Source organism: Pangasianodon hypophthalmus, chromosome 6, assembly GCF_027358585.1.
Source record: "Pangasianodon hypophthalmus isolate fPanHyp1 chromosome 6, fPanHyp1.pri, whole genome shotgun sequence".
NCBI lineage: Eukaryota > Metazoa > Chordata > Actinopteri > Siluriformes > Pangasiidae > Pangasianodon > Pangasianodon hypophthalmus.
This window is the reverse complement of record NC_069715.1, coordinates 20,561,810-20,588,621: the sequence shown is the minus strand read 5'-3', so window position 1 is coordinate 20,588,621 and position 26,812 is coordinate 20,561,810. Positions and strand designations below refer to the sequence as shown.

The 26,812-nt window shown below is 40.2% G+C and overlaps 2 protein-coding genes and 1 long non-coding RNA gene across 5 annotated transcripts in view; 2 read left to right on the top strand and 1 right to left on the bottom strand.

Moving 5' to 3' along the window:
• Positions 1-2,316: 2,316 nt before the first annotated feature.
• snrpd2 (small nuclear ribonucleoprotein D2 polypeptide) lies at positions 2,317-6,832 on the top strand. The gene is made up of 3 exons (XM_026913365.3): positions 2,317-2,466; positions 3,739-3,918; positions 6,481-6,832. Coding segments are annotated over exons 1-3 (357 nt in total). The 5' UTR covers positions 2,317-2,464; the 3' UTR covers positions 6,656-6,832.
• A 3,494-nt stretch (positions 6,833-10,326) lies between these two features.
• On the bottom strand, positions 10,327-12,842 carry LOC128318527 (uncharacterized). The gene is made up of 3 exons (XR_008301923.1): positions 12,580-12,842; positions 10,689-10,905; positions 10,327-10,426 (listed from the first exon to the last, which is right to left on the bottom strand). It is a non-coding gene; the product is annotated as an uncharacterized LOC128318527 (long non-coding RNA).
• Positions 12,843-14,158: 1,316 nt separating this feature from the next.
• Positions 14,159-26,812, top strand: part of vaspb (vasodilator stimulated phosphoprotein b) — a 30,899-nt gene continuing 18,245 nt past the window's right edge. For 2 of the 3 annotated variants that reach the window (XM_026913362.3, XM_026913363.3), the window contains exon 1: positions 14,159-14,593. In XM_026913362.3, coding sequence (XP_026769163.2) covers positions 14,589-14,593 — 5 coding nt within the window. In that variant the 5' untranslated portion in view covers positions 14,159-14,588. The remainder of the gene's footprint in view (positions 14,594-26,812) is intronic. The other variant, XM_026913361.3, reaches the window with a different exon arrangement.

Below are 26,812 nucleotides of genomic sequence, written 5' to 3'. Positions count from 1 at the left end.
ACTTGAGCAGCGTGTTCCATTCTGAAGATACCCTGTGCCTTAAACCTCACACACACACTATATACCTGTGATGAGAGGGTTTGAGAGTGTAGAAGTTTAGACTGCTGGTTTCTGTGCTTATGTGTTTGAGCATTTAACCCCTTCAGTTCTGTTTGGGTTGAAATGGTTCTCTGGATTCACCAGGACCCTGACCAGGATAAAGCAATTACTGAAGATGAATTAATTAACAAATGTATTATGTTCACAATAATAATAAATAGTAAATCTACACTTAAGGGTAGTCAGGGGAATTCATTTTACAGTTAAAAGAGTCCTTGGTTAAAAAAAAAAAAAAAAAAAAAAAAAAAAAAGTTGTCAGAACCTCTGGCCTATATAACTGCCTCCAATCCATCTGCAGCTTTTAAATCCTTTCAGTTGTAATAATCAATCCAGGGTAGGCCACCTCCCACCCAATCTTCCATTTCAGCTCTAATACCATTGCTTCAGAGTCCGTCTTACCAAATCGGTTAGAACTTAGCCAGATTGTGTTCTTGAGACCGGGTCTGGGAACAGAGATGACCTTTGCAAAACATTTTCAAAATTCTTTTTTAACTATTTTCTGTTGATTTTGCCTTAAGCGTTGGATTGTTTTCTTGCTAGTGGATACAATTACATTTCATATTTTTTAGGATATTTCAGTTGAATGTCTATGTTAAATGCATCTAATTCATTTATGGTGATAAACCTTGTGGTTTTGAAGCATTCGGCTTATTCAAATATTTAATTGAAATGTCCCAAACATGACGACAATCCAAAACAGAAGGCAAAATCAACAAAAAATAATTTTTAAAATGTTTTGCCAAGATCCTCACTGTCTCCAGGCCTAATTTCAAGAACACAATCTGGCAGAGTTTTAACAGATTTGTTAACAATGACATGGAAGCAATGGAATTAGAGCCGAAATGTCAGGAAGATTGTGTGGGTGGTGGCCTACCACGGGTTGATTATTACAACTAAAAGGATTCAAAAAGATGCTCAGGGGATATGCAAATAGTTTAAAGGCAGTTACATAGGCCAGAGGTTCTGAAACCTCTTTTTGCAGCCAATTACTCTTTGAACTGTAAAATAAATTCCACAGACCACCCTCAGTGTAGATTTATTTTATGAACATTATATATTCATGAATGAATACATCTTTGGTGATTGCTTTATCCAGATTAGGCTCATGGTGAATCCAGAGCCTATCCTGGGAACACTATAAGAACTCAATAATAAATCATTTTGATAATGTTGTGTTGAGATTTCCACTACTGTAACAGAACAAAAAAATTTTAAAAAATCACAAACTCCATTTTGAGAGCCACTGATATAGGCAATGAGTGGGTATACAGTTTATATCATCTTCAGAAAGACAGATGCAAACTTTTAACCTGATGTCATTACGATTTTTCTTAAATGAAGGAATATCTGTGAAACACATAATATCTTGTTGGTCAAAGTAAGTTTGAAGTAAATTTCTCTCTTTTTTGTACTCTTTTTGCTCAGTCAATTTAAGGGTGCATTAGGTTTATTATTTTTTTTAAGATTAGGTCTCTAACAATCAGGTACGGAAGCCCTAAGAGGCCATGCATTATTGTTTTGTTTTTTTTCTTGTTTTCTCGTGATCTCAACATTAGTTTTCTCATGATCTTGACTTGATTTTCTTGTGATACTGGCATAACAAAAGTTGTTTTCTTTGATATTGACTTAATTTTTCGGTGTAATCAACATAACAACATGTTGTTTTTATTGTTCTAGAGGCAGCAAAAGCTTAGCGCAAACCCGCAGCATCATGGAAGAACAAATTCAGTTTTTACTTTGCTCAGGAACTCGCTCTATGTCTGTCAGGAGGCTGGCAGGTCGACACCCCTCTCTCTTAATGTGAGATAAAGTCCATCTCTACAGCGGACAGTTATTAAACTAACGATGGCGATGGTGAAGACGCCAACGTGCACACAACACCAGTCCTATTCACAAGGCTCGAGGTTTTTCTTGTGATAAAATTACGTCGTGAGAAGACAGCTTTTTGTTATGTCAAGATCACGAGAAAACAAGACGGAAAAAAATAACAATGCATGGCCTCTTAGGGCTTCCGTAATTAGGCATCCAAACACAAACATCTTTCGGACCGGAAGTCAGTTTTCCAAACGGGTTTTCTTAGCGACTTAATAAACCTTTGCAAAGCCCACGGCTTAATCCGTTGTTTTTCATAATGTTCTACATATATTCCGGGTTATTTGTACAAGTAAGGAACCAAAAAAAATCAACTATTACACCTTTAAGCAACTACGCGTTCAAAAGCAGAGGCGGAGACTGACCCGGAAATAGTTTTATTTGAGGCGGTTTAGACCCGGAAGTGGCGCCATCACCAGCGACGTTCAGTCAGCGTGTTAGCAGACCTGCTACCTGTTTTATCTGTCAGAGTTGTAACAGAGGATAAAACAAAATGTAAGTTTATCTGCCTCTTTCCCACAGTTACAGTGCGACAAGTTTTTCTGGGAGAGTTTGTTTTAATTACAGCGGTGGCTTACACACTAAGGCTAAGGTAGCTGTGTAGGCTGTGTGTAGCAACACCGCTAGCTAGGCATTGTTAAATGATTAAGTAATGCTAATCAGATCATTTTAGTGAATAATTAGTAGAGGCGTATTCTTTATGGTTTACTGTTGAATTGCTAGATATTTGTTGGATAACATCATCCATAAATCATGAGTAATTCATTCATTCCTGCAAACTGCATGAACGTCGTTGCCGCTCAAATATCAATAAGTAGTCTCTTTCTCTCTGTCTCTCTCTCTGTCCATCCATCTCGCTCTCTTTCTCTCTCTTTCTATTTATCTCGCTCTCCCCGTCTCTCTGTATCTCTCCATCTATCTCGTACTCTCTCGCTCTCTATCTCTCTCTATTTCTCTCTCTATATATTTTTCTCCCTCTTTGTCTCTGTCTATCTATTTATCTCTCTATCTTTTGATCTATCTGTCTCGCTCTCCCCATCTGTGTCTCTATATCTCTATCTACCTATGTATCTATCTTGCTCTCTCACTCTATCTCTCTCCCTCTTTCTCTCTCTATCTTTTGCTATCGGTCTCTCACTCTCTCTAGATATTTCTAATCACTAGTAATATCCACACCATTTACCTTCTGTCAGTGTTTAAACCTCTAACCATCTTTGAAATAAAAGTATATGATATTAGTCAAAAATCAGTTTCTTACCAGGTTTCATCTTTTGATTCTTGCCTCTGTTTTAGTAGTTTTTAATTCGGAGACCTCTGCATGGTGTAAAGGTCTAATAGAAATCAGAGTTCTCATTTGAGCACAGTAATTATTCATCTTTATTCCCATGAACCACAAGCCGACAATGAAATAACATTAGTATATTATGTTTGCATTTACATTATTATTACATTATTATACTGTAATATCTCTTTGCACCTTATTCCACACAAGAACTGTGTCCTGGTACACAGTATCCCTTACTGTGCCTATTGTCCTGTTTAGGAATAGTTGTACTGTCTTGCACTGTTTGCACACATGCACTTTGTGTAGTCTTATTTAGTTTTGTGTAGCACCATGGTCTTGGAGGAGCGTTGTTTAGTATCATTGTCTACTGTACCAGCTGTATATGGTTGATATGACAATAAAGCCACTTGACCCTTGATGAGCTTGTGTATGTATACGTGTGTGTGTTAGTTTTAATTCGTTTTGTTGTTGTTGTGGTGTAGGAGTCTTTTGAATAAGCCAAAGTCGGAGATGACCCCTGAGGAGCTGCAGAAGCGTGAGGAGGAGGAGTTTAACACCGGGCCGCTGTCTGTCCTCACGCAGTCCGTCAAGAACAACACGCAGGTGCTGATCAACTGCCGCAACAACAAGAAGCTGCTGGGTCGAGTCAAAGCCTTCGACAGGTAATGAGGGCCTTCATGATCTTACGCTACTGAATACAGCACTGAAGCGTGCACTCACTGCCAGTGTGGAGAGAGTGTCGCTGTAGGGGGTCTCTTGTTCTCATCTGTACATATGTATGTTTGTTTATTTATTTTTGCAAATATTTCAGGTATGGTTTATATGACGGCATCATATATGACGGAAATAACCTGCTTCCTACCTTACGATCACATTAGAATGTGACAAGAGAATTTTCTGTGTGTGTGCGACAGAGTCATGATTTCAGGGACAGCAGCAAGCTTCAAAGCAATTGCATGACAAGTGACATATGATTTGAGATTTTCTCAACTACGCATGTCGACATAAAGCAAAACATTCAAACAGCTGGCTTAAATGATTCCTCGGCCCAATCCGATGGCACATGTGGTCTGATGTTTTTAAATTAGGCAAGTTCTTACCTGCAGTTAGTTCCCATTTACTGTTTAATGATCAAAGACTGAGAAAAGAAAATTATAACAGTGGTTTCATCTTATCCTGCCATGTACAACCTCTCCTTCAGTGTGTAAAGAGACATTACAAAGAAAAGTAAAGCTCGTAAGGAAGTAGCAGAGATTGTTGGTGCCTTTGGTGAGTTTGTGTACTTAGTACAGTTGGCTTGCTTTGCCAAATTTTCGACTAAACTAGTACGAAGCCTGGCACGTAGCAAATCAGACAAAAATTAGTGCATTTAATCGAATACATTTTCTCACAAGAGACAAACAAGTGACATGAGTGGATTATCAGTTGCTAGTGTGAAGGGTCATCTCTCTCCCTCTCTTTTACCCCAGATCTCTCAGATCTTTCTAACTCAACCTGCAGTTGGACTCCTTCAACTGACTATTAAAAATGAGGCATGTTCATTACAGCTCAGCTTGTTTTAAACTTAATTATTGGCCTAACAGTGCATATGGAGATTTTTGGGCATGTAGCTATTTTTCATAGCCATAGCATGATTTATGAAGGGCAACAAATTTGTGTAATCTGATGTAGTCTAATTTTCCCCATGTTGATGAATGACTAAGGGGATTTGACCTCTGTGTCCTCATATTTATACCCCAGTGAAATTCACGTGTAACCTCTTCTTCAAAGAAATATCTACTTCAACATTGCAACCGAAACTCAAGACTCGGGGTGGTGAACAAGTTTGAGATATATTTGAGATGTATAACCGTTTCCCCTTTATGCCACCCTGGTGGTTGATGAATTGTCCAAACAGACCAATGTATGGCAATATCTCAGAACAGATAAGAGGTGCTTGAGGGCTCGATGGACCATCTTCAGTTCCAGCTGCTTGATCCACATGCTCCTGATGCCACACTGACCCCCAGCCAGTGAGGGAGGCTTCTGTGGTGATCATCTCTCTCCAGTGGGCCATCAAGAGGACCCCATTTTTGAGAAGAGCTTTATGTCTGCACTAAGCTAGAGCTGGTGCCCCTCTCACTGAGATAAGGGCATCGCTGAGGCATTTGGGGGCTATGCACAGACTGATAACCCACTTCTGAATCCTTCACTTCCAGGAGACCCAAAGGAACTACTGCAATAGCTGCAGTCAGCCATCCTAGCATCCTTAACAGGATATCTTATGACTCATAGCAACTTGCCTAAATTCGACTTTTTGGGTGCATTATTTGCCACATATTAGGGTGACGCGGGTCTAGCTTCATGCCGATGAATTGTCTGGTCTCTTTTGGTGTTGGGGAGCCGTTCACCTGTAGACCACACGTTTTAACGGGTGTAAGGAGGTTGGACATGATCGGGGCACGTAGGATAGAGTCGCCAGGGTGTGGACACAATATTGGTGGAATTCAGGACACACGTTTTCTTACTGTAAAACATTTATCAGTCTTTTTTGGTTCCTGCCAGAGAATGTTTGAGAGAATTTTCTATACTTTCCAATCTTTAGATATATCATGTGACACGTTACTTAGAGAACAGTCCCTGAAACCGAAGGTATTGTGAATAAGTGAAATTATTAGGGGAGTAATGATTGGACAATTGGAATTGATGCATTGCATTAAAAGGGCAAAGATTGAAATGAGTGGTTAAATAAATCGATTATCGATTGTGTAAATAGACTAGCAAGGTGATTTGCCTGTAACACTGATACTTTAACATGGGAGCATGCAGTTTAATGAACGTGGGATTTGTTTGTCACAAGTAAACAAATGTGTATGCCTGTGACTTCTCTGTTGGGTTCCCAGGCCTGATACACATCTCTATCCTACAGCTCGCATATAGAACCAATATACTGTCCCTGTCTCTTCATCCATTACTCAGTCTGTCCATCCCTCTGTCTGTGTTGTCTGAGTGTACATCCATCTTTCTATAAATTTGTCCGTCTCAAACTGTCTGTCTACATTGTTGTGTCTATGTGCAATTTTTCTTCCCATATTGATAAACTGTTTCTATTCTGTGTATTGAACTGTCTGAGCCAGTCTGTACATCTGTCTGTGTGGTGATGGAAGAGTGCAGCTCAGTGATCTCTACAGGATGTTGTGCTCCTTGTCCAGTCTCACTGTGTGTGTGTTTGTGTGTATGTGCAGACACTGTAACATGGTCCTGGAGAACGTAAAGGAGATGTGGACTGAGGTGCCTAAGAGCGGAAAGGGAAAGAAGAAGTCCAAACCAGTGAATAAAGACCGTTACATCTCCAAGATGTTCCTGAGAGGAGACTCGGTCATCGTGGTGCTGAGGAATCCACTGATCACCGGCAAATAACTTGTATACTCTGAAGCGCGCACATTCTCACACACACACACACACACACACACACACACACACACACACACACACACACACACTGCTCTCAGTGAGAGACATGGTGTGTGACAGTAGTACTGATTGTGTCACTTTGACTGGTTTGTGTTCTGAATAAATGTTTTGTATTTACAGTCACTTTGTTTTCTTTGTTTCTCTTATCAAAGCTTGTTCTTACTGCATATAAGTCACCACTTGTCAGTTTACTTTCTCTGTCTGTACCTCTATTTGCCTGTCCATTTCCTTTAGAAAAGAAAAGCTTTAAAGGCAGTTAAAGTGATAAAATATTTTTGTAATATCTGGTGAATTTCGCCTCACCTTCTAGTAGCTTCTAATTGCTGTCAGAGTATCTTCCCAGATTAAAAAAAAAAAAAAAATTGGTCTGTCTGGCACTCCAGGCTCTGTAAATGGAAAATGTGGAACATCTAATCAGAACAAGTAGGTGTCTCAACTTGCCTGTCAATTTAGAAAACTTGCTATAGTGTAATACAATTCAATCATGTGTTTTTGTAGCATGTTGTAAGGGTCTACATTTAGATTTTCAGTCAGAAAACTAGCTAGCCTTTCTTGCTGAAATTACTAATTTACATGTAAAGCCCCCCTCAAGCTTAAAAAAAAAAAGGAGAGTTCATTTCAGGGGGCAGATGAGTAAAAATGGTGGTAACAGCAGTTTCACACTGTTCTTCTCAGTTGAGTTATATACATATGTATATCTGCATTATATACATATAACACAGTACAAAAAGATGTCAGTGCAGAAAAATAACAGTATAGGTGCAAAACTACAACAGTAACAGAATAACATAGAGAAGATGGGCAAAACTGTTCATCACTGTCTCCAGTTTTGGCTGCCACTTTCTTCTCTGTTTGTTTCCAACGAGTCTCACGTCAGTCCTGTGATGGAGTTGGCTTTTCCGTTCAGCTTACTGAGCTTCTTGGCGTCTCCTGTAGTGATGGTGCTCCCCCAGCAGTCCACACCATAGAACAGAACAGTGTTGGGGTATGAAGCAAATCATTTTGTACAGACATGGAGGTCAAAAAGATTTTTACCATTTCATGCAGTCCAGAATTATTCAACAGATAACACTTTAAACTTTAAATGTTTTTTAGTCTAAGGCCCCATTTGTGGATAGTCTTTCAGCAGCCCTCCACAGCTTTCCTTTCTCCACAGCCATTATTGGCCATAACCAGTCTCTACCAGCATATACAAGAGGTAGCACTGTTCTGATGACAGTTAACTAAGTCACTGGCCGGCACATAATTAATTTTATATCTACTTTTTTTTTTAAAAATATGTATAACTTTTTATAGATTTGGCCAAAGCAGAGTTAATAAATTGACAAAATCACAAAATAACTTAAGAGACAACTTAAGTGTTGCATGTATCTCCATCTTTTGCTCTAGTTACTCCTTCTCATGAGGGTGTGTGTTTCAGCTCTGAGTGCTGACTTTGTGACAAACTGCCGTTTACAGACCTCCGGCATTATTAATGTGAGCCGATGTGCCGACACACTTCATACATGAGCTCCCACACGTACACACTCACACTGCTCAATTTCAGATAAGTAAAATTTATCCTGGTGTAACAAAATGACCTTGTGTGGAACAGACTTTTGGTTTGTGAAAAAAGATGATCCTGATCTGAATAACTAATACGTAGTAGTGATAGTTTGTATCCGCTATTTTTATGACAAATGAAATCAGCAGCTAAAAGTCTGCATGCTGAGCATAGCTATGTATAGGTGTGGTGAAAACATTCAGTCTAAAACATTCACATCTTTGCTCTTACGCTAATGTTGTATTGATTTCCAGGTGCAGTCATGGGCCATGTCCCAAATCTCACTGTACCTTACTAAATCCTGCGCTAAAAAAAAACAAACAAACAATTTTTTCTTTTGTGGAAACAGAATTTTGTATGGTTCAGTCTACAGTTCATTAGGGAACTAAAATAGTTTACTGACATAACTCTAAAGCAGAGGTGAGCCTTTTTAGGACCATACTCTAAGACTATTCATTTTTAAACATATTATTTCTGTCAAATAGCACCAACAACCTAGGCTCTAAAAGAAGAATAAGACCATTCTAGAAGGGCTAACAAATGATTCAACTGTATGAACTATTAGGTGTTAACATTTATTATACAGATTAAACTTTTCTTTTTATACAGTAGGTATCTCTCACTAGTGCAAGGGCAAACACCCAGAGGCATAGCTGAGGAGGGGGCGATTTCAGGTTTGAACCCCCTGAAATATACTATGTTAAAATACCATATTGCCAAACATACTTTGGGGAAGAACCACATATATGTGTGATGGTCAGGTGTCCACAAACTTTTAGCCATACATTGTACATAGGGAATTGGAAGCTGGTTCACAAATGGCATCAAAATGATGTAACTATTTCCAAACATACTATATTTCCAAATTTCACACCTTTATGTGCTTTTTGAACATCTCCCACATGGAATGAGATGCTTTTTGAACATATCATTCCAGATTTAATGGCCCTTTGCTGTTATAATATCCTCCACTCTTCTGGGAAGGTTTCCGCTAGATTTTGGAGTGTAGCTGTGGGGATTTGCTCATTCAACCACAAGAGGGTTTAAGAGGTTTCTTATTCTTATTCAGGGTCGCCACGGATCCAGAGCCAACCCTGGGAACACTGGGCATGAAGTGGGAATACACCTTGGATTGGGATTCCAGTCCATCACAGGACACCACGCACACATTTTCATTCATTCATTCACACCTAGGAGTAATTTATCTTGGTCAATCCACCTGGGAGGTAAGAGGGGAGTGGAGAAACCAGAGTAACCCTAGCACAGGATTGAACCTGGGACCCTGGAGCTGTGAGGTGATAATGCTACCCACTGCACCATCACTATATAACCAAAAACACATAAAAGTTTTCAGTTAGCAACGTTATTGACACCACTACAGTTTGGTGAAACCTCTCCTGGAGAGAAAAACAGCACTGAAACCATTCCTGTCATATCCAGTAAACATTGCTCTATGCACATGTCATTCTTACTTACTTCTTACTTGGGACTGCCATTGAAAAACACCAATTTTCTTTTTCTCTTGCAACTATTTCTGTATTGGTCATAATTTTGCTGAAAGATTAAACTGTGTCTTAACCTCCTGACTTAAAAAAAGGGTAGTATCATCTGAAGACAACACACAGTTCTAACAATGCTTGATAAAGTTCCGGTGCAGCACTTTGTGGATTGCTCTTGTTCTTTTTTCTATTTTTTTTTTTTTGTTAGAAAAAAAGTTTCTTTAAGTGGAAAATTAAAAATCATTGCATAGAATTTTGTCCCCCTGTCTGAAAGTGCAGAGTTAGGAGTGACCTCCATAAAACAGTGTTTGTGTGTAAGAGAGAGAATTGGTTAGAGATGGAGTGTTAAGATCATGACTATTCATGTGATGTCATTCTTTCACTCTGTAAGGAGACACCTTGTTCACACTCTGCACTGATTACCACAGTACCACAGAAACTCAGAAAAAGCAGCTGCAGTGTCACCTCTGGACTCACTTACATGCACACACACACAGTTTACCTCAGATGACTCTGCCACCACACACCTACACGCCACATCGTGTGAGCTAAATGAGAAATACAGTGTGAAATGTTCACCTTACCTCACGTGAACTCTCATTAATATGCTGATTAATACAGTGCCGCCAGAAAGTATTCAACCCCAACACCTCCAAAATTAACAGATGTGACTCTCTACAGAAATAAAACCAAATAAATTATTTAGACATCCTCAGAATTGTTTAAAAATAAAAAAATCTAAACAAAGCTCAGTTGATAAGTATTCACCACCCAGTGTTAATACATAGTGCATCCTTTTGCAGCAATAACAGATTTGAGATTTCTCAGATGCGTCTCTATGAGCTTTGCACATTTTGATTTTGACATTCTCTTCCATTCCTCAATGCAATTTTTCTCACTTATTTCAAAATCGCTTATTTCAAAATAATTGTCATACCCAGAATAAATATTTGGTGAAGATTTCTCTTTCCAAAGAGGCCATTTCATTACTTGTCACTGTGGTGCTCCATTTTCTCCACCTGTTGATGATGGCCTTCACAGTATCCTCTCTTGATTGATACCTTTCAACAGTGGGACTCTGTACAGGCTTTGTAAGCTCTTTGCAGACCATGGCTTCAGCAGTCAGATGAAACCAATAAAATGTGAAGAAAATCCTACAGAAACAGCTTGTCTTTATTTTGGGGTTAATCAGAATAATTTCATTGATGACAGCAGTATGATAATTACTTTTGAACATGAGATTGAATGTGATTGGTTCATTCTGAACACAGCCACATCCCCAATTATAAAAGGGTGTGCACACTTATGCAACCAGGTTATTGTAAGTTTTTAATTTTTCCTATTTTTCCCTAAAATGTTTCTGATTGTTTTTCACTTAATTTTTATATGTTTCACATCGAGGGTGGAAAAAGTTCTGACATTATTTATCTTGGTTTAATTTTTTTTACATCACAAAAACCTGCCATTTTAACAGGGATGTGTAGACTGTTTATATCCACTGTATGTATGTGGATTATGTCACTTGCCAGGACAATAACCATTTGTCTGTCTTGTAATCTTCAATATTCTAGGTACTGATAAAGAACCTGCACTGTTTTATCAAAACAGGCATGGTGGATCATAATAAATAAAAATTTCATTCAGAGACTGTGGGGTAAGACCATATAGTTCTTTACAAGACTTTTCCAGTGCTTTGTAATTTGTAACTGGCATTTTATAATCAAAGCAAAATTTGACTGTGAGTCAGTGTAGTGTGGATAAAATAAGAGTGATATGATCAGTTTCTGCTTCTAGTAAGGTCTCTGACTGTTGTGTTCTGGAGTAACTGGAGCTTATTTATTCACCTGCTGGAACATCCAGACAGCAAACGTTACAATAGTACAGCCTAGTGGTAATAAAAGCATGAACTCATTTTTCTGCATCATGTAATGACATTATATTTTTTAAGTTTGCAATATTTTTGAGATGAAAGAAGGCTATCCTAGCAATATTATCAAATGAAGTCAGATAAAAGACTATAGTCAATAATCACACTAAAATATTTCACTGCTGCACATGATGTAACTGAAAAGCTATCCAGAGTTCCTACATAATCAGAAAGCTTGCTTCTAGCTGCCTGTGGCCCTAGCAGAGGTACTTTTGGCTTGTCATAATTAAGTAGGAAGATGGTCCTCAACTTTGTTAAAGCTGGTTTAGTTGAAACATAGAGCTGTGTCACCAGTATCTCCATACAACCTCCCCTTCACCCAAATACAGTGATGTTGTTTTTAACCCCAGGTGAACTCTTTACAGCCTTTTCTTTCACTGAGCCAAGCACTTATCTTATCTCTAAATCCTTTCTTTCCCATCCCTACTGAAAAATCTTGCTTGGTCTGACAAGCTACTAGCTGCCAAAACACAGGTTGAGTGTTGCTAGAAATGAAACTGGGTGGTGCTTTAGTGGTGTGTCGAGTGGCACTGAGTCGGACTTAGTGGTGTGTCAAGTGGCACTCAGCTGGGTTTAGTGGCATGTCGAGTGTCACTGAGCTGGGTTTAGTGGCATGTCGAGTGTCACTGAGCTGGGTTTAGTGGCATGTCGAGTGTCACTGAGCTGGGTTTAGTGGCGGGTCAAGTGGTGCTGAGTTGGGTTTAGTGGTGTGGTGAGTGCGCTGAGTTGAGTGGTACTGAGTCGGGTTTAGTGGGGTTCTGAGTGGTGCAGAGTTGGGTTTATTGGTGTGTTGCGTGGTACTGACTTGGGTTTATTGGTGTGTTGTTTGGTACTGACTTGGGTTTGTTGGTGTGTTGCGTGGTGCTGAGTTGGGTTTATTGGTGTGTTGTGTGGTACTGACTTGGGTTTGTTGGTGTGTTGAGTGGTGCTGAGTTGGGTTTAGTGGCGTAACCCGTCCCCTGCCATGGAAGGACCTATCCCTTACAGCCAGATTTTGAATCCTGAAAAGGATTTAGAATATCGTTAGAATCATCTTTTTTAAATGTTTGTTCTTCATTTTTCTATTTCATAAACAGAAAATGAATGAATGTAGCATACTTAACTTATCATTTTGCATTGTCTCAGAGCAGCTGTTAGGGTAATCTTGATTTCATGCAAGCCTTATATCTGAAAAGGAAACAGTCATATTTTCATGATTCTTATCAATCTAACTCGCAAATCCGGCTTTCTGGAAGCGACCCGAATAATTGTACTAAAAAAAACTTCATATATGGGGTTAGTGCTTCATCTCCTGGCCTAAAACACACATTGAAATCTGGTATCAATTTTGATGTTGGAATTCACAGCAGAGTGGACAGGTGCTGATCAGTAACCTGTGATAGATAACTGTATTTCAAGTTAAGTGTCAGGTGGGTTTTATTGTTATTCCTCTGTATAGCTTGTATGCATTAAAACGAAATGTTGTTTCTCCAGGACCAAAACATATGGTGCAAAACATAATACAATAGTACAGTACACAAGGCTATATCAAGTCCCGATACACAAGTGTGACACGTGTGCAAGCATTTTTTAAAACTTATATTTATATAACTATTTATTGTAGTTCATCCTAGAAAATGTCGGCACACACACACACACACACACACACACACACACACACACACACACGTGGATCCGAATAAAACAAGCATTGTGTGAGGGTGTTTTCACATGTGTGGAAACTGTTTGAGTCAACACAGTGAACAGAGCAGGCCTAGCGTCACAGCGCCATCTATCGGACATGTGCAGTAACACTTTAGTAATTTGCTCATGTCTGGCCTACTGTGTATTAAGTGTGTGAGTGACGTCAACAAGCTCAAACGGATAGAGACGGTTGTGACACACTTTTCATTTCTCGGGTGAAGTAAATAAGAATTATAAGAATTGTGCTCCATTACATTTATTCATTAAATCACAACAAAATAAAAAATATATTTACTTTATGGCTCATTAATATATTTAAAGGTAGATCATACGAATCTTAAAATAGAGTAAATCCGGTTATATTAAAGGGTATTGCTGCAATTACTGAATTTAAAAAGGTCTTTTCCCAAATTGTTGTTGTTTTTAAACCTGGAAGTATCACCTTGGGCGCTATTTTTTAAACCTGAACGAGAGCATTTAAAAACATCTGCCTGATAGTAATCTATAATTAGTGAACCGTCTGTTCATGCGGTAATACTAACCTGTTAGCAGGACTTCTAAAGTTTGTTGTGATTGGTTTGAACTTTGAGCCAAAAACACCATTGTGCAGTTTCCCACCTGATTGGATAATCAGTGGCGTACCTTTTTTTTTTTTTGTGGGTATGAAGTATTAGCCAATCCCAGCTCAGGAAGCGGGATTTGTTGGCTGGAGATGGGCGGGGCTTGTGTCGGTGGAGGCGGGGCTTGTGTCTGTGGAGGCGGGGCGTTTCTCCTCAGGGAGAGGGGGAGGAGGGACGGGACAGGGCGGGAGTAATGGCTTACTATAGCTGTGACTCGCTTTAACCGTTAATGACAGAGCGAGTTTGTCGAGACTCGGGCTGCAGAGTTGAGCGACTGGAGAGACTGCTACAGGAGGGACATGGAGGTGTAGAGGGAAGTCTGAGGAATATTTATACACTTCAGCTGTATTCAGTACTGTTCAGGGCGCTGAAAGAGGGAGAGCTAGAGGGAGAGATAAGGGGGTGAGTGGCAGATCCTGATTGGAGTTGACAGGCTCCACTCTTCCAGCCCCTTTTTCTCCCAAACCAGGAAATTGAGTTTGTACTCCGAGGCGAGAAACCCGTTCAGCCCTTCGGAGGCAGGATAGATGAGGAAGTGCTCGTTATCGGCACTGTTTTGTTCACTTTTCTCGCTTTGGGACTCGGAGCAGCGCAGAGCAGCTGAACAATGAGGTAAAGCGGCTAAAGCCGAGTTGTGTTATTGTTTATGTTATTCCTGTCCCTACACACACACACACACACACACACACACACACACACACACACACATAGCGGAGTTTCATCTGCTGCACAAACAACACACTTCAGCACACACTTTCATCCAAGTTTTTGTGTTTGTCGCACAGTTTCCCTCGCTGGTAGTGTGTAAGTGGGATGAAGTGTGAGTGTGTGGACTGGGTATGCGGCAGTGGAAGCCTGAAAGCGGCGGATTCACGGCTACAGAGTGGCCACGTCCCAAACCGCACACTACTGCACTGCATAGTGTGTACAGTTAGCCGAGGCGGCTTATGCTCCATGTTTCAGCGTACTGTTCAGTACAGTAGTGTGGGTAGTACAGTAATACAGGTTTTTTTTTTTGTTTGTAGTTCAGTGTGAATGTGTGTCTGTGGTAAATATATTGTTTGTCTGACGGTTTTTGTTGAACTTTCTCGCTCATGGAGACTAAAGGCTGGTGATAAAACAAAGAACCGGGCTTTCATTTCGATTTATAGCTTAATTCGGTATTTTAACATGACTGGTCGACTTGTGTAAACTCTTATTCGATATTTATTCTTATTTATTTATTTATTTTTTAATAAATATACTTTAACAGTTTAGTTATTGTGTAGTGTTTAATACGTATACTTATTATTATTATTATTATTGTTATTAATCGTTGTATAGGTTTATGAATGCAGGTAAGTTAGTTACCTGTAACGCTCTTATCACTCTCCATGGGAGTGGCTGAAACTCGCCTTGAGGCTGCGCGCGGCGCTCCTTCTGTTTGTCTGCGCATGTCCGGTGCTCGCGCTCCGCATTCCACGTCCTGTAACAGCGCGCGCGATGTGCAGCGACAAGCTCCGCTTTGGCTCTTCCAGGTGTGTGCATGCGCGTGTGCGTGCGCGCGTGCGGGGGTGGATTGAGTGATTAGGGGGCCCCTAGGCAAAATATAGGAATGGGGCCCTATTCAGTTGTTTTAATATCTATATTTAAATTTTCAGCATAGCTTATTTAGCATTAATAATTAAAAATATATATAATTTGCAATCTTAGGGGGCCCTTGGCTTCTGGGGGCCCAAGACGGTGACCTGCCTTTGCTTAGCGTTAAGTCCACCTGTGTGTGTGTGTGTGAGTGTGAGGGTGTGTGTGCCCTCACAGTGTGAGCACTGGTCGGCACACACTGAAGTTAGTTATCAAACTGTTTATTCAAATCCACCTACTCCACACCTTCTATCACCATGTTAATATTCTGTGTAATCATATATCAGTGTATTATCTGATATTTTTTAATGACCAAGTACAGTTTTTATTTTTTTAAAAAAAAGGGATCTAACAGTCATGTCTGTGAACAGAAGTGTGACTCTTTCTGTTTATTTAACATAATGTTTATTACACCAACTGATACACACTTGTAAGTCACACCATATAGACCTACAATACACAGCACAGGCCCATATCTATCTATCTATCTATCTATCTATCTATCTATCATTCATTCATTCATCTTCTGTAAGCACTTTATCCAGGTCAGGGTCACGGAGAATCTGGAGTATAACCTGGTAACACTGGGTAAAAGGCAGGGATACACCCTGAATGAGAAACCAGTCCATCACAGGGCATCACACACTCATTCACACTCAGTCACTAGGGACAATTTAGCACCACCAGTTCACCTACTGGCATGTTTTTGGAAGGTAAGAGGATGCCAGAGAACCCAGAGGAACCCGGGCATACGTGGGGAGAACATGCAAAACTCTGTACAGAAAGTAACTGGAGCTCAAACCTACCCACAACTGTGCCACCCATCATCATATACACTCACTGTCCAATTTTTCCTGCAGAACTGCTGCTCACTGGATGTTTATTTTTTTTTATATATATATCACACCATTCTGTGTAAACTCTAGAGAAGCAATCCCAGGAGATCAGCAGTTTCTGAAATACTCAAACCAGCCCATCTGGCACAACCATGCCACGGTCAGAGTCACTGAGATCACACTTCTTCTTCATTCCGATGTCTGATGTGAACACTAACTGAAGCTCTTGACCTATATCTGCATGATTTTATGCATTGCGCTGCTGTTTGGTTGGCTGATTGGATAATTGCACAGATGAGCAGGTGTACAGGTGTTCCTAATAAAGTGGTGTATATTAAGGATATGCCTGGATCTGGATCTGTTTAGTACTCCAGATATTCACATCTGTATCTGCATTCAGATTTAAGCCCAGAGTGGGTGTGTCCTAAACTATTTTTTAAATTAAATATGAATCCTACCAATATGCCCCAAAAAACACTGGAAAATACTGGAAAAAACCCAAAGGTAGAAATGCCAGCGCTGTCAGCATATCATGAATAAACGCTGTAAATGCATCGGGCAGTGTGCTCTTTGTTTGTCCTGCAAGCTTCATAACTTCTGAGACATATTTCTCGTGCCTGCATGAAAATAAAAACCTCCCGCTTGTGTGACACAACTAGATGCCATGTGAACCTTCTGGTAAGCTTTCTAAAAAAAAATGAGTAGAGCTTCTCCTCTTGGTATTTGTATCCTTTTAGAACACATTATTTGTTCAACCAAATAATGTATTTGTATTCGGTTACATTTTTATATATATATATATATATATATATATATACGCACGCATATATACAAGCACATATATACACACACAAATGTACACACACAAATGTACACACACAGACATTAAATGGCCAAAGGTATGTGTACACTTGACCATATGTGCTTTCTGAACATCCCATTCCAGATGTAGTTCCCTCTTTGCTGTTCTAATAACCTCCACTCTAGGCTTTCCACTAGATTTTGGATTTTCACTGTGGTGCTCATTCAGCTACAAGAGCATTAGTGAGGTCAGACACTGATGTCAGGCGAGGAGGTCTGGCGTGTAGTCGGTGTTCCAGTTCATCCCGGAGGTGTTCACTGGGGTTGATGTCAGGGCTCTGTGCAGGTCACTCGAGTTCTTCCACTCCAACCTTGGCGAATCACATCTTCACGGAGCTCGCTTTGTGCACAGGGGCATTGTCATGCTGGAACATGTTTGGGCCTCTTAGTTCCAGTGAAGGGAAATTGTAATACTACAGCATACAAAGACAAATATACAATTGTGTGCTTCTAACTTTGTGGCAACAGTTTGAGGAAGATCCACTTATGGGTGTGATGGACAGGTGTCCACATACTTTTGGCAATATAGTGTATATATCGCCCTGTTAATGACAGAATGAAAGACTGAACAACACTAGATAAATAGAGAACACAACTCTCTGTTGCACTGGTTGGCTGTGATGACGAAAGAACGAACTCGCTCAGCCACTCAGAATTTCAGTGAGTTTCTGCTGGTCTATGCCTCATAAGTGCCCTGCATGTGTGTAAAAGGTGCGTGCGTGTGTGTGCACATGTGCGTGAGTGACTCTAGGAAACAAGGAAGTGTTGACTAATTTTTGATTTGGTCTGAGAAATGAAACTAACATGCCTGATCTCCGTACACACTGTCTCATTGTCTGTATCACTGCCATCTAACGCTCATCATGAGCTGTGTGCACAATAGAACACAGACCATGTCTCATACACCTCCCCCCCATGTAAATATTGATTTACTGAAATATAAAAAAGTGATCATACACAGATAAGTTTGTTGTGTGTTGGTATTAAACCTTTATACAGTATCACCACATTGGGCTAACCTGTAATTCACCAGATCATCACAATACTTCCTGTCTGTTTGAAACTTCAGTTTGATGCAGTCCATTTGGAAACGTGAATGGACAAAATTCAAATTTGTCCTCCCATTCTCTCCTTAAATCTGAAATGGTAGAAATGTTCGTTTTGCTGTGTCTCTTTAGGTTATTGATTCTGGATGATTCATTTGTTTAGCAAGATATTTTTAATAGTAGATTGCGGAACTTGTCAGACAGGGGAAACACTGGAGCCTGTAGCATAGCCAGAAATGTAAATTTAGGTGTGCCAGTAGAGATGCAAGATGTGCCCCAACCAAAGCCTGACTGAAATTCCAGCCGGCTGAGTTTGTCGGTCTTTGTCTTAACTGTCGCCTAAATTTTTCAATTAAATTCTTAATGTACTTATTAATCACAATTTACTTTGCATTGTGTTTGTTTTAAAACTGTTTGCTGTGTTTGCTTTTAAATCAAGTCTCCAGAAGATTCCTGTTCATTTACAGAGTGTTCACGTACAGAGTTCGCAAACGACCATTCATTCGCGACCTTTCCATTCATTGCAAAGCATAAAGTAATGAGTAGACCCAAAGGCCAAATCTAGCCCTAGACTACAGATTTACATGGTAAAACCAACATGGATGCAATAAGCGGGTACTGATCATCTCGACTACTGTGACATCAACAATACAAGAAAACGTGTTAAGAGAATTTAAAGGAAATAAAAGTATGAAGAAAATTAATTCTCTCAGCCAAGAAGATAGTATAATGTAAAATTATTGGTACCACCAGGAAACATAAATTATGCACATCCATTTGTACATCCCATGCAGCAAAGCCTCGTAAAGCCTATTGATAAATTTATAGAAGAGAGTTGTTCTTTAAAACCTCCATATTAGTGTACACAGTTTGTAAGTAGTGAGTATAATATTGTACGTACACGTACATCGGTTCATTGAATAACATAGTCTGTCAATATATTGTTCACTGAGATGACAGAAATGGCAGGTAACTAGATTCAGCCAAAGAAACTGTACCTTTTGCTCATTTTTTTAATGTGCAAGTTGTCCGATATTGAGACATCGTCACAGTTTGATGATGGTTCTGCTGAGCCTGTTGTGTATCACTGTATCCTCCACAGTAGGCTATGTGGCTATAATAGGCTATAACATTTGAAAAGAAAAACATAATGTTGGTCAAATAATTTATTTTATTTATTTTTTTTTTTTTTGGTCAGGCACACATTTGTACGCGCAGATTCTGGTGGCATAGGCACTTTCCTGTAGCTGCAGAGTTTGGATGAACAAATGAGTTTATTGGTAAATTGTTCACAGGAGCATTTACACAAGAAAATCCAGTTACTCATGAAGATCCAGTTAGCTTGGAACACTGTTAGTATCCTTTTAGAGCTCTTGAGTGTGTGAAAATTTGGACTCACTAATGTGAACCTCAGTTGATCGACTTCAACTCTTATAATTGGCGAGTTGCAACAATATTATATATGGATTACACTGTCAAGTTTAAAAAGATAATTTATTTTAATTGCACATATGAGTTTAGTGACCCCCGGTTTGTTTCATATCAACGATCATAAAATGGCAAAGTAATTCAAATAAGACTGGCAATTTAAAAGAAGTGGTGCCCTTTAAAAGCTGGAGGAGGTAAAATTTTTTTTATTAATATTTTCTCCCTTTTTTTTTCTCCACAATTTGGTCTTACCAATTCCCACCCACCAGATAACTGGCCCCTACCAACCAGTGATAGTGGGTCAAACACATTCTTCGTCCAAGACACGCGAAGACAATCTCTGCATCTTTGCTGTGAACTGCTGCTCATGCTGTGTCACAGGGCAGCGTAACACACCCAGAGGCAGGTGCTATCTACCTTGTTCTGCATACCCGAGCTCACAGACGCCTGCGATTGGCTAGTGTTGCTTTGAGTGACAGTGGCGAGAGAGTAATGCCTTCCCTCCCCTAATGAAAGCATGTCCAGTTTTTAGCCAGTGCTCTACAGTGGCTGAACTGCATCAGTGGCTACCTCTCCTTTTCCTTAAGTTTATTTAAATATACTATTAACCCTTTCTAGTGGTATGCTGGCGTTCCACTGGTGGAATGGAAATCGACTTATCGGACATTTTCAATCAGTAAAAACATATGAATTAAGCGCCGCAAGTCTGTTATAACATTAGTCAGGACATGGTTGGGCTCCTGTGTGTAGAGTATTGTGACTCTGGGTTTAGCTGCTGGTGAGCAGGGCGAAGGGAAAGGGGAAGGGTGTGATTCACACCTCCCCACAATAACATTGGTAAAGAAATAAAACAAACAGCACAACTAAAGCTTCTTTTGATAGTATATCAGCATAAACAACTGCTACAATAAAATTATAACATTTAAACCTAGTAGAAATTCTCATGGGAAAAACTGCAAATTCTTGTGTCTACTTTCACATAAGCCATTAACCACTACTATGGAGTGTGACATCACAAATATTCAGTGCCGAACAAACAAGGATTTTTTTTTTTCTTTTAAATATAAACAGTTCCTTTTAAAATGCCTACACGTGGCATTTATTTGATACAGCGTTGTTGTAATAATATTGTACTGTGCTAAAAAGCTTGAGCAGTTATCATATATGAGAATGGAACATTGTTCAGAGCTTGTGGTAACTCAGACACACTGTATGTGTCATTCAGGAAGTGTGTGATGTCTGATCACTCAGTGTGTGAGTCAGTGGCGTTATCAGCCCAGTGCATGCTGGGACTTAAACGTCACCCACTTTCTCTGTTAATGAGGCTAAATGAGCCTTAATGAGTTAATGTACAGAGCCATTTAATGTACATACTAGCTGGTGGCTGTCCTGCTGTCTCTTTACATAAACCTTTCATAGGTTGCGGTCTGTTCATCACTGATCGCCTTAACAGAATTAAGCATTCAAATCCATAAGATTAATTTGCAATAATGTTTTTGTTTTTTTATTAAATTATTCCATAATTCAGTGCTTAGTCAATGCAGTATGGATATTAAATCTCCTACTACAAGCCAAAAGCCTGGGTCACAAAGCCCTTTCATTTGCGTGTGTGCTCAGCACATCCACAACCACACACACACACATATACACACACACACTTCCGCACACACTTGTTTAGTGTACTGTAGTCTGATTAGGACAAGGATTTTCAAGAAATATTCAGTAAATAGCTTTTGTTTGAACCATGTTGCCTTGTCACAATATCACTCATATTACCTAAAGCCAAACTATTTTAGAATGGCAATCTCCAGAGTTTACACAGAATTGTGTGGAAAAATAAAAAAATATCCAGTGAGCTGCAGTTCTGCAGATGGAAATGCCTTGTTGATGAGAGTGGTCAGACGAGAATGGCTAGACTGGTTCTAGTTTACTCAAATAAACACTCTGTACAACCGTGATGAACAGAAAAGCATCTCAGAATGCAGTAGCGGAATGAGAAAATCAGCAGCAGAAGATCACATTGGGTTCTCCTCCTTTCAGCCAAGAACTGGAATCTGAGACTACACTGAGCACAGTCTCATCCAGACTGGACAGCAGAGGATTGGAAAAAGACCACGTGCCTACTGTAGCAGTTTCTGAAATTATGAGACCAGCCTGTCTGGCACTAACAACCAGTCAAAGTCACTAAGATCACATTGTCAAGCTCTTGGCCTGTATCTGCATGTTTTTATGCATTGTTCTCCTGTCACATGATTGGCTGATCGGATAATTGCATGACTAAGCAGCGCTATTGAAGTGCCCAGTGAGTGTATATATTCTTAATAGAGTCAAGAAAAAGACTGACTGATTTAATTTGCAACACATAAGCTGCACGCTCGGATTATAACCAGCCAGAGGCGATCAGACAGAATGGAGAAAAAGGTTAACTGAGGTGAAAGCTTTTTGCAGCTCTGCAATACACCAAACAGGGTAAAGAGTGGCTAGCATGCCAGCTAACACTGGCTTGCTGAAACACAGATCAAACACAAAATTCACTTTCCAGGTTGGCTTCAGTTTGTGTATTTTTAGTATCCAATCTGTGTGTGTGTATGTGTGTATTTTGTAATTTGATCCAGTGTTCTCCACCCTGTCTTTTAGTTAGCTTATGTTGGCCAGGTAGATTGCAACCGTCAGCACTGTGAAGCCTGAACAGCTTTTATGCTTTTAATATGTGTTGATGGATTACACACACTATAAGGTCAAAATATGTGGACCCTGGACCATCACATCCATGTGTTCCTTCCCCAATCTGTTGCCACATAGTTTGTATGCTGTAGTATTACATTTTTTTCTTCAGTGAAGCTAAGAGGCCCAAACATGTTCCAGCATGACGATGCCCCTTTATACAAAGCGAGGTCCATGAGGACATGGTTTGCCAAGGTTGGAGAGGAAGACCTTGCGTGGCCTGCACAGAGCCCTGACCTCAACCCCACTGAACACCTTTGGATGGAACTGTAACGCTGACTGCACCCCAGGACTCCTCGCCTGACCTCACTGCCTGATCTCACTAATGCTCTTGTGGCTGAACGAGCAAATCCCCACAGCCACGCTCCAAAATCTTCCCAGAAGAGTGGAGATTATTATAACAGCAAAGAGGGGACTAAGTATGGAATGGGATGTTCATGCATATATGAGTGTGATGGTCATGTGTCCACATCCTTTTGGCAATGTAGTGTATCTGTGATGGGGAATGATTGATGTATGCATTTGAAACTCCCACCAAGTGTTACCCAGACCTGACTGTCAATTACTGTTGCTTTCCAGGCTTTCCAGGGAGATTTGCAGAAGCTCAGGAGCATTGTGCACATTTGACTTTTTGGCTGAATTTTTCATTCTTGTATTCAGTAGTGAGATTACAGTTATTACAGTCCGCTACAAATTGATTTCCCGTCTGTTGGTAAAAGGCCCGTGTAATTTAAAGGGTTAGACATGCCGAGGTCTTCCGAGTGGTGCGAGATATCTGGAGATCGTGAGTTCAAATCCCAGCGATGCCTCAGCCATCCTATGGCTGGGAGTCCAAGGGAAAAAAGATTGGCCATGGCATACTCTCTCTCCCCTATCGTTCACAGAGACACTAGCCAATCATGGGCACGTCTGTAAGGTCATGTATGCGGAAGAGGGTGGATAGTGCTTCCCTCCGAGTGTGTTATGCTGACCTATGACATAGAGTGAGCAGCAGTTGAAAAATATGTGCTTGGCTTGCCTCACGTGTCTTGGTGGAAGTATGTGATAGCCTCCCTGGTTGGTAGTTGTTGGGAGACCTGGCTAGGGGGTGAGAACTGGCCAAGACTGAAAATTGGGGGGAAACCCCCACAAATATATATTTAAACAAAAAACATGCCTGTGGAGGGACTGTGGCTATGGGGAAGTGTGTGTGTCTGTGTCTGTCTGTGTGGGCATCTTTGACTGTGTGTCTGCTTGTGTGTGCATGTGTCTGCTTTGGCGTGTGTGTGTGTGTGTGTGTGTGTGTGTGTGTGTGTACCCACACTTCAGCCTGCAAAAGGAATTAAGTAGGAGAAACAGTGCACTCGTTCAGCAGTCCAAAAAAGGAAGTACAGGAATGCTGTTTACGCTTCTAGTGCACTAACACTGAGGGAGCAACTGTGTAGGGCACTAACACCAAGGGCTATAATTACATATCTGAACAAGTATAATACTTTCAGGAAGAAGTATGGGTGAGAATACAGAGTGACTAAGAGAGCTTTGATTTTGTGTGTGTGTGTGTGTGTGTATAAAGTCTATGGCCTGCAGCTCCAGCCTATGCAAGCACAGACACGTCAGAAGAACGAGAGAGAGAATAACAGAGGAGAAAACGGAGGAGTGTTAGTCACAGCACTTCTGCACTTGAGTATCACACTAGGGCAGACTGCTAATTCTGATTCACATGTTGATTCAGTAAGGTGTACTCATATAACGGGACGTGTCTCAATCCTACAAACCTGCAAACGCGTTTGCAGTGATGTAGTCACTTTGCAGTGATTGTAATATTTCACCTATAGGCCAGTTCCACTATCTGAAGATATGCAGATAGATAGACAGGCAAATAGAGACAGACAGATGACCAGACAGACAGACTGATAAACAGACAGTAAGACAGTGTAGAATGTATATTATGGGAATGTGTGTCTTTCTCTCCTTGTGTAACTGTACACACGCTCACTGGTTCACCTTTACTGCACATAGTATGAAAGAGTGAGACACAGAGGAAGAGCGTGTGTGTGTCTGGAATTTGTTCCAGGGCCTTATTAGGAATTCCTGGCAACAGGAAGTGGGTAGTGGCCACAAAATGATGTCACAGGAAGTGGAAGATTGAGTGATAAAACTATTCTGTGACTGGGAGATAGAAGGAATGAGGCAGTGAAGTGTATGTGTGTGTCTGTGTCCTTATACAGTAATTTCTCCAAACACTCCACACACTGCACTTCCTGTTAACTCTTTAATCACTAGGACTCTTATTTGTCAAATTATAAATTTGTTCTTGGGTATAAAGTCTATATTTGGAGCACTCGGAATAAAACTGGGATTCATTGTGTGTGTGTGTGTGTGTGTGTGTGTGTGTGTGTTAATAAAGAAACTTAATAAATACCCATTGTTTCTAGCCACTGTGTGCCTGCATGGCACTGATAGTTTGAAAATGCAAAGAAAAGAAATGTTTCTGAGGCAGAGATGATGATTTGGAGACTAAGGTGATCACCAAGCTGTGTTCTTTTTTTATAATAGGGATCCTGAAAGACACAATGCAAAACATCCTCCACCAGAGCAAAGTAAGCCATGCTGCTTGGTGTGCCATCAATATGGATATGAATTTTATAAAGCTAAAAATTCCCATAGAGGGCAGCATGGTGGCACAGTGGGTAGAGTTGACGTCCCGTAGCTCCAGGGTACTGACTAGATCCTGGCTCGGGTTACTGCCTGTGCATAGTTCTGACTGTTCTCCCCGTGTCTGTGTGGGTTTCCTTCAGGTTCTCCGGTTTCCTCCCACCTACCTAAAATATGCCAATAGGTTGACTATCTACTCTAAATTGCCCCTAGGTGTGAATGAGTGTGTGAAAGTGTGTGCGCTCTAAGATGGGCTTGTGTCCCATCAAGGGTGTGTTCCTGCCTCGCACCCAGCGTTCCCAGGATAATCTCCGGGATCCACCGCGATCCTGACCAGGATGAAACCGAAGATGAATGAAGGAATATTTTCCTTTCGTGTGTGACCGCTTTGTATACTATCCAAGCGATGTTGGCATATGCCGGAAAGTGTGTTTTATGTTCATGTTGTCAAAACAAGCAAAAAAAAAGCAGAAATGATGTAAAGGTGATGGGTCAGGCACCCAGTGTATAATCCCGATATGCCATTTCCTTTTCATCTTTTTTCTTGTTTCATTGTGGTTGGGATGCTTTTGGAAAAACGATGCCAGGTTTGATACCCCTGGGCTGGCGTCGCATCCAGGATGTAGTCCCGCCTTATGCCCAGAGTTCCCCGAACAGGCTCCGGATCCCTAAAGCTGTTGCTGAAGATGAATTAAGTAATGAATGGGGAAAATGATACTGTATACTCATTTATCAGCCCATGATGTGCTCCAGACGTTAGTGGGTGACTGTTATGGGTCTTCAGTGGCTGATATGATGCTGATTGTCCCCCCCCAGAGACCATAGGACAATATAATGATAAATGAAAATACAATACAGTTGCTTCACTTTTTGAACAATTCAGTTGTAGTAAACATCCATCATGCACCAGCTACACGTGAATAGTTAGAATAGGTATGAAAATAGCAAACATTGCTAGTTTTGAGCCTAACGTTTCTGACCGACTTGACAGGGTGACATGGCCGGCTGTATTGTTCAGCTTCAATCCACGGCCTGTCTGAAGTGTGTGTTGAACGCATGAACGCATGTGGTATGCAGTCTGCAGTCTGCAAAGCATTATGCTTTTGCCATGTTTGTGTTAGCTCTCTTAGCTTAGAATCATGTTATATCACTAAACGACAGGAATCAAACAAATTCTATAGAGCCTAGAGTAAACTTAGTTTATCTAATAAATGTTGCTTAATACAGATAACTTTAATTATATTCAGTTACATGAATTACTCTTTGAGAGCTTAGAATTCAGCCGTACCATTCGTTCTCTAGGAACTCCAATGCCAATGTTTTATGTGAGGCATTTTATTGCGTTTGTAGGCTGTATGTGATTGTAGCAGAAACTCACTTTATCATCATGATAAGTAAGGCCTCTTGAGGTGCTTTACACAGGAAAAGAAAATACAAACAGAAGTTCATAGCATAAAACAAAGTACATAAGCATGTTACATAAACAGTTATTAATAAAATACAATTCAAAATAATAATAACAATGATAGTAATAATAATAATTCTTCAAGTAAAAGCTATCCAAAGAAATAAGTTTTGAGAGAAGATTTAAATACACTAAAAGACTAGACTTCTCTAAGATCAGATGGCTGTGAGTAGTGATTTAAATATTGTTATCATTTTAATCGACTCTCTCTTTGTCT